At 37.8% G+C, this 9284-nt stretch overlaps 1 protein-coding gene across 1 annotated transcript; it reads right to left on the bottom strand.

Moving 5' to 3' along the window:
- Window positions 1-520: 520 nt before the first annotated feature.
- On the bottom strand, window positions 521-8854 carry LOC140238718 (uncharacterized). The gene is made up of 6 exons (XM_072318614.1): window positions 8834-8854; window positions 7860-8099; window positions 5334-5480; window positions 4195-4305; window positions 2646-2886; window positions 521-717 (listed from the first exon to the last, which is right to left on the bottom strand). The coding sequence occupies exons 1-6, from the start codon at window positions 8852-8854 to the stop codon at window positions 521-523; spliced, it is 957 nt and encodes a 318-aa protein (XP_072174715.1).
- Between the last annotated feature and the right edge of the window lie 430 nt (window positions 8855-9284).

Consider the following 9284-nt stretch of genomic DNA (forward strand, 5'->3'; position numbering starts at 1 on the left):
CACTAACCTGAATAAGTGAGATATTACCTTTCATCCATCAGATTTCCAGGGTGGGTTGTTCTGCTCTAATTCTGTCCAGGGGTCCGCAAATCCAGACTACGAGTTCTTGTCACTCAAAAATCACCTATTTTCCGTAGACGTACCCAATGAAATATAGTCCCCTCAAATTCCATCAGAAAAGCTTTCATCTTCCAACCAAAATGCAGTTTGTAGAGGAATTAATACTTAATATCTACAGCTATTCAGTTTTTTGCAAAACTACATCATTGATTTTTAATTAATTTTTTTTTTCATTTATTTTGGTATCTTAGGTACGAATTTGTGAAGGGGTCTGGGACAGTCCATTTTATTTACAGGTGTGAGCCCTACAGGGCCTATGGGACAGTGTAGTCTTGGCGCAGACTCCTTGAGACAAAAACGAGGTTTTGTACCTGCAAACAAGCGGTCTGGCAACCCCTTTGCCGACCAGATATTTTGTCAGTTTTAATATTTTCTTTATGTACACCCATAGGACATTCACTTAGGCCAAGTTTGGTCCATGGGTTTCATGGGGTAAATTACACCCGCCGGAGGGCCTTTTCCGGAGGTCCCTGGGGGCCTGACCCGCCCTCAGGGACCACGCTGACGCGCATTTTCTTAATGAGGAGGGTGGCCCCAGCAACTCTGAGGGGTCAAATCTTTTGGGCTCGGTGGGGTAAATTGACCAGCAGCCAGCTCCTGGTCTAAAGAATTTTGGCAAAAACACAGAAATAAGCTAAGCTCATTAGCGCTATCTAAGTTGCTGACCAATCTTAAAATTTTATATGGCCGATAGATCTGAGAAAGTTATGAAAACGCATTTGAAAAATAGTTTCAAGCATTCGATTTCAAAAATGTATACTTGAACATAAATCTACGCTTTCTATTTTTATTTTCAATCGTTTGACACACAGCTACTTTAGCCAAGATACTTCTGTCGAAAACAATTGCCTCAACTGAATATCTTCTGCCGATTCTAGTTTTGAGTTTATAGCATCGAAATCTTTGACATATGGATACATCAGAGGTTGTACAACTGATTATGTAAATCATTTTTACTATATCAGTCCATTCTACTTATCCTAGCTTAGCTGATTCAAAGCGAAACGTTAAAGCGTAATCAGGGAGGTGCTAGAGAAGGAGAGACAACTATACTGCTCTCTTTTGAAGTCATGCGCGGCACCGTCGAGAAGTAATGCGTTCAATTACAGGTGTTACCCATGTGCTTTGACAAAAGAGAGCATCAATAATCGGGACTAGCGCTCTCACTTCTAGAAATACTTGCCCCTACTGCAATTCGCTCTCTCTTTCAATGTGATGGCAACAATGAATTTGTGTACCTTGCATTGGAGCAGCGAATCAAAATGCAGTGTAAAACAGACAATTTCAACAGCATAGTTTAAAAGCACGCTGGAACACGCTTTAGCGGAGCACTTTATTTGAAAGATCAAAATATACCAGATTAAAAGATAGAAAACTATCATGCGGAAATGTGATTACAGAAAATATTAGGTTTTTAAGAGAGGGCCTAATTTCCATTTCATTTCGATTTGCGCACTACGAAGAAACTAGAAATACATGTTTATAATATTAAATTCTTTCCTAAACTATTCTAAATCAATTCGAGTATTTCATTCAAAATTTTACGGTGGAATAAAGCTTGTAATTCAACGAAAGAAGAAATGCGTTCTTCGTCTCCGAACTTCGTCCTGCAACTAGAGCGGTGCCGAGCATGACTTCAAAGCGTAGTGGAATGCTAGACATCCCACTGCAACGCCTTGAAGCCAAACATGTGTTTGCATGAATTAAGAAGAGTTGCCACTTCATCTCTGTAACACCTCACTGGTGTAATCATCTTAAGTCAGCTAATAGGTATATAATATTATACTTGATGTATCATTGTGAGTGTTGATAACAAAGCCTTGTTCGCACATACAGGAACATCGTTCAAAATCTGTGTAATGCTATAGTATCATTCTTATAGAAATAGAAGGAGTAGCCCTAGTGGTACTACAACCCAATATTTAACATCGGTCGTGTACATCAACTCTCTGTCACTTATGAAAATCACACAAACAAACAAAGGTCTGGTAGTATAGTTTGGCAAATCAGATTTTTCAAGATCTTCAGTTTCTCAATTTTAATTTCACTTAATTGTCGTATATCCATTTTCCAAAACGTAACGAAAGTTTGCATGGTTTAAAGAACACTTTACATTGTTGTCTCCTAACGACTTGTATGGAATCTTACGATGATTTATTTTGCAGTTTTGGGGAAATAACTGAAAAAATAACATCATGTCACTCGAAAATTCGCTTTCCTTTTGAACGGAGAATTTTGGAATTTTTTGCGGTCCGAATCAATTTGGTGGTAATCTATTGTTATTCGCTCCATCAGGAAAAAGAAAAGTCTCCAGTTTTATCATTCTCAGGAAAGGTTTGAATTAATCTTATACAACATACCAAATAAGGAAAGTAATCCGATTTTCAGGGGTGGCCCAAAGGACACGCAATCATGACCCTAACAATCAACAGACTTTAAGAATTGAGACATTACAGAGCAATACGAGCAAATGAGACCGTCTTTAGTCTGCAGCTTTTAGAAACACCATTCCTCGCAGCAAATACGGATGCCAAAAAGAGGGACACAAAGTCTAATTTGCCAGACGTCCCAGTCTTCCATGTCTAGAGCTCTCTTCTGCCTTCCTGACGTCTCTGCATCGGTCTCCACCTCCAGCCACTGAGAGATTCGACCGCTGCACATCCCGCGGATGATAGGTCCGTTGGCGGCCTGGACGTAGCTAGCCGGAATTATTCCTGCGACACGGTAATTCTCTGTTTCCATCTTGCTCGACACCAGATCGATGACCTGAATGAACAAACAGTCGATGCGAGGGAAGAAAAATAGAGAACTCTGTTAGAATAATTAAATAAACTCAAATAAACATCAACTATGCGGAACAGAAACACACAACCACACCCACACATACAAATTAGAATCAGGCATGTGTAACAGATGGGGCAGAACTTTGAGAGACAGCGCTTGTGTTGAGAGGCCAACGGATCAACAGGCACTTGAAGTATAATAGATTCTCCACACATCAAACAGAATGTCAAGTTGGATCTTCCTTTCCGACGTATAAATAAATTGCAAACACTGACTGGTCCGAATTCACGAGGGTGGTACAATTGAAACCATATGGTTAAATGGTTTAAACCATGGACAAAGACCGTAGTTCTATATGGGGCGCCAAGTGTTGCACGACCTATTTCGTTAGGTAATCAGTCATTTCGTCGATTTCGTCGACGATAATTTATGTTCATTTCGTAACAAAATGTTAACATTACGTCGACGAAATTGATGATCATTTCGCAACGAAATTGGCCATGCGACACTAAGCTCCTCATACAAAACTACAGCCTTTGTCCGTGGTTTAAACCATTGTTCCACCTTCGTGAATTCGGACCATTTAGTTTCAAAAACAGTAACGGCAGATAGCATGGAGGACACGCCCACGCACACAACGACAACGCCACTTCCCGTAACCATGTGATTTGCTACATCAAGCCTCTTCAACTGAATTACTTCACACACACATGCACACAAACTCATATGCACACAAACATTTTACATTATAAATCATATATCATAATGCACATTTAAAGATAGATATAGGAACAATGTCAAATCGATCTAGCATGAAAAGTACAAACACGAGACCCAGCTCTCAAAGTACATCTCGAGCGTAAAAGACAAACATGCAAACTTCACGCTATAAACGTAGGACATCAAAAAAAAAAGTCAAACATAACTTTAAGAGTGGCCTGTGCAATCTCTGCGTCCATGAGAAGGTCATAATCATTCGAAACAAAAACCGCTCAACAAAAGGTCCGAAGTCATATCAAAATGTAGACACAGGAACAGGCAAATCATCCAGGCGTCAAGCCACAGAACTCTACACACAGAGTAAGAGTTCTGTGCGTTATTAAAGTCCATCCACTGCGCCACATAAACACATACACGGTGAAAGCCAGTCTGCCTGAAGATCGCCCCATGGCGTGAAACCGCCGGTGGGGGACAAGACGCAAAAGCATACTTACGCCTATTATTAGACATGAACACACACTAACATGCATGAGTATTCACAATAGCACACATAAACTTTTTTAATGATACCTGATTATGTTGCTTGTTCCTGGTGAAGTTCTTTGCCATCTGTGCCAGTTTGTCTTCAAGGGCGAAACCCGCGCACGAATTCTGATCATGAATATTCATGAACACCACATTCTGCCGGAAGGGTTTATAGAAACAATTTTGATATAAATAGTTAAAAAGTTCATAGAGACTTCATGAGGATGCGTCAGAAAAATAACACACAACAGGACGAACTCGCAGCCTCTTTCCTGCAACATGATAATTTGTCTAGTTATCTGGGAATATCAATAGGGGTGGGGAAACCTTTCATCCTTATCATTGAACAAAACTGTCCTTGCATATGACTTAAAAAAAAAAAACCATGCAATTTTCAAGGTAAATCGATGATATTGCTATTACACCTAAAGAGTCGCGACTATATGAGCCTATGAGGAGGACCGGTGGAACTGCAACAGGTGGGTGGGAAGGTGTGGAGTATCCCCCTCCCATGTATTTTTTTTGTTGTTGTTGTTTTCCTGGGATGGTGGTCTAAAAGCTCTCATATATATCATTCCATTCAATTTATAGACACGTCAAGAGTGTGAAAAACATCTTGCGAAAATTCAAGATCCAAGATTCATGTCATTTTATTGTCATGCACTCAGGCATAAAAATCGTCATACAACTATGCAAAGGAAAACAGAACAATATAACTAAATGACCAATACACGTTGACAAAAATACATAAATCAACTCACTGAATATTGCACTTTGTCCCCCTGCATGTGTGTTCTGTTTCAAACAATTCTGATTTTAACCATTCGCAAATACAGCGAGAATAAAGACAACACGCATAGATTGAGAACCTATCACCAACACATCCACCACACATCCAACAGAAAAATAGCCGCAACGAACCAAAAATTTCCACAATGCACAAATTGTACAAAATCGAAATAATCTTGAAAAAGTCGACTCAAAGAATAAGGAATTAAAAAAAGAATGAGTCGAAAGATGAGACGAAAAATGGAGACCGTACAGCTGCCACCGAGTAGCGCCTGAAGTGGACAATTCCATTGTTATTTGTATCACATAAAGTACTTTATCATGTTGGACTTTGCACATCATAAAAAAAAAACAACAATGAAAATATAGAGGTAGCAACCCGAAATCGAACTCACCCGACCGAAGTCGATCGCGATCGTGGCCGGCGAGCTGCCGCTGAAGTTACCAGGAGCGTTGATGAGAACAGTGTTGAGAGCGCTGTTGTAGGCCATGGTTTCGGAGGCGGACTCCCCGTTTCTACCCCTCAGCTCCACGTGCCCAGTCTACAAATCACGTGACCAGTATGAGTTTGAGTTTATTTATTTAACCACCGTTAAAAGCTTGCAATTAGCTAAAAGTTACGTGAAATGATAACAAAACATAGAAATCATACAATGAAGAAACTGCAAATAAGAATATGAAATAATCATTGCAAACGAACGCCAAAAAAGAAAAAGTCACGAAGTCACAAAGTCAAACAGTATACAAAGTATAACATGAAAAGTATATATAATGAGCAAAAGAAATCAAAACGATAACATAGGAAAATAATTATACAGAAATATACGAAGATTAGAAAAATACCATCACTACCATTACTATGCAAACAAATTTAGAGGTTCTAAGATAACAGACGAGCTTTTAACGACAGACCGTTCTATGAGAAAATATGTACATATACAAAATCAACACTTGGATATAAGTTGAATATACATTATTGCAATCATACAAATCTTTTCTTTATTTCTGTTATAAATAGTATAATATCATGAATTGTCCTAGGAGTTATAGGGAGATTATTAAAAAGCTGAGAAATGTTTGATAATATACTTTTTATTAGAAAATTGGTTCGTAGTTTTGGAAGAACAACAGTGGTGTTTTCATTTCGGAGATTGTAATAAGATTGAAATCTTAACTGAATCCTGGAAGACTGTGAATCAGGGCGAGGTTATGGAGCAATTTAAAGATGATTGTCAGGGCCTGAATCTCCCGTCGATTTTTCAATGGTTTGACATCGGTGGTACTATACAGAGCTTCTCTATTGAAACGACCATCAACTCCCAGTTTGTAAACACAGCCTTGAGTCTACAGGGTTGGTCTGTTATCAGGACGTAGCGACTTGTGTTTGAGCACTATATTAGAAGGTTCAGCCAATATTCTCATTCTTTTCAAAAATCAGTTTATTTGAAACGTTTATCAGATAAGATGCTACTACATAGAGGACTGAGAGGCACAGTCTTAACATATAAGAAACCGTCCTACATCAATATACACTCAGCAAAATAGAAAGAAAATGAACACTCTTTCAAGTTTATATTTCTCATAGAAATTTCGGCTGAATATTAATATTTTATATACCATGTTAAAGATAATTCAATTGGCTTTCAACCTGGTAGGTCAATAAAAAAAGGCAAACTCTACGCATGAGTGAACACATTCGTTGTTCTCTTTCAAAGCACAAAAGTAAGAATTGCAAAAATGGACAAGTTTTCATTCATGCGTATGTGCTCTTCCATGTCACAATAACAGCAAAATACAAATCAAAACAAAAGAAAATATTAAGTTTAAAAAAAAAATCATCCTACGATCTCTGTAATAACTTTGTATCCCGCAAAGACAAAGAAAGGCAAAAAAATGAGAGAGAATGTTAAGAATCTTGTGTCAAATCCAAATGTAAATGGCATGAAAGAGGCAATAGTAACAAAAATGGAAGAAATTTCAAATGTTATCACTGGTTATTTCAAATTAAGAACTGATTAAAAAAAATGATATTTGGTTCTTGAATTTGTCTCATGAATTCTTAAATTCCTAAATCAAAAGAATGAAATAAAGAAAGTTTGCCCATTTTTTTCACCTTTGCGGCTTTCTCCCTGTGTCATTTGAAGTTTGATTTGATAGAAAACTCTTTTTTTTTTCATTTCATTCTATTTCATTCATGTCTCTCATTATGTTAAATTTGACTTTTTTTGCATTGCTATCTTGAAGGGCGTTTGCAAATGCACAAGAAAATGTCAATTTTTCCCATTTTTACTTTCGTGTCTTGAAGGACAAAAATCAAAATGTGTTCACTCATGCATGACATTTCCCTTTGTATTAACCTACCAATTTGACAGTCAATTAGATTACCTTTGATATAGTATATAACACAATGGTTTTGATCAAAATATTCTATGAAAACTATTGTGTGTAAGAAAAAGTGTTTACTTTCTTTTTTGCTGAGCGTAGATCGGTAAACTGTTTCTTTAACAAACTTGTTATGACAACATGAAGATAAATCAAGTAATGCAGTTTGATCATATAAAAATGAAGTTCCTAATTGATTAATTTTGGCAAAAAAAAAATTGAGTAGATGTTAATTTATTTCAGAGGAAAACAATAGTCTCACTTTCTCTACCTATTGTTGTCTTTTACGCTTTCTTGGTCTTCGTCAAACGTTTGTAAATGTAATCTGTATTTACGAAATTTCGTGCCATCCGTGAAATATGATTATCTGCGTAATGTGAGTTTCCAAAATGTGGCCTTATAACCACAGTGGAAAACATAAACAATATCAATCTAAGGTTGAATTACTGCTACGAAATATTTGGGGAAAATATTATGATCATTTTCACCATGACCATAATCAAAATGGAATTTATGAACTATAGTGTCTTTGAACTCACAGAATCATGATCCAGGACTTGATCGCGTGCCCCAGCAGGGCGAATATTGTTGGCTGGTTGCCGACAGTGAGCGCTCCCCTTGTGAGCCATTGCAGTGATTGTGATGGCACCGGCTACAAGCAGAGCTGTGATGAGTACAGCGGTACAAGGGACCCTCCACAAGGCGAAACGCGAGCCTCTGGGTGGCGCCGCATCTGCTCCCATCTTGGCGTACGCTGGCAGAGGCGACGAGCTGTCGTACTGAGGTAGGCAAAGGAAGGGAGAGGGGGGATGGGGTAAGTTTTGAGGTGTTTGGGTGTGAAAGTTTGAATGAAGAGAAGTGAACTCCGGAGGTATTAAAGGGATGGTATCGTATTTGTTTACGTGATGATTCAGTTTTTAACTATCCGCGAGATACTTAGGATCCACTTGAAATGAGATATTAGATAGCATATAATTCTATGGGGAAATCAAAGTTTACTTGATGAAAATTGCTTTTAAAATGGCTTAGATATCCAAAAACAAATTCTAAAAAAGTAGTCTTAATAAAAGCTGAGTATCGCCTTTTATCAGGATCGATTTGTTTTGGATATCTAAGCTATTTCCAAACCAAATTTCATCAATAGTAAACTCTGAATTCAACTTAGAATTATATGCACTTTCATATATCTTAAGTTTTCTCATTATCTCGAAAAATTATCATCAACAAAAGTCGGAAAGGATAGATGTGTACATATATCCATTACCAAAATATATTGCATTACCAAATTTGCAAATAATGACTTATGCAGTAGAAGGACTGCCACTATAAGTGTATGCTTGAACACGTGACAGCCCAGGAAACCTATCTACATAATAATATGCATAATTATTTAGTTTAGCAGAATGGAGAAAGAGAGAAAAAAAAACTGCTCTCCAAAACACAAATAAAAACAAGTGCAAATTATGGTATCAAATCATTTCTGTGATGTTCTAAGTCGGTCTAGAAAGCTTACCTGTGATCCTGATTTCTCCATGGTGAAATCGTAGTTGATGAAAGGCCGTCAGTGGAAGAAAGTTGCAAGGTCGACAGTTGAAAGAGTTGGTTGTAATTCTGCTCACGGTCCAGCTGCCTGATGAAACGACACTGCAAATTCACAGGATTTATAACAAAACGATTGGGCGTGGCTTTGAAAAAACTCAAATTTCACTCAAAATACTCGTGCTCTGATTGGTTGGAACCAAATCAATGGAGCGCTCATCTAAATCTGGCTTTCGTTCAATTATGATCTAAAGTTTCACTAAAAATCCGTCCTTGGACAGGATGTTTTACCCTCCATGTTTTCCTCTTGACTCAAAGTATAAATGGGTACTTGGCAAAGCTATGAAGTATTAAATGTTAATGGCAGGTTCCTCAGGTAGAGCGGTGTCAACACTGTAGAGGCTTCCCTGGATAAAAAAAAGACG

This window comes from Diadema setosum, chromosome 15 (assembly GCF_964275005.1).
Source record: "Diadema setosum chromosome 15, eeDiaSeto1, whole genome shotgun sequence".
Classification (NCBI taxonomy): Eukaryota; Metazoa; Echinodermata; class Echinoidea; order Diadematoida; family Diadematidae; genus Diadema; species Diadema setosum.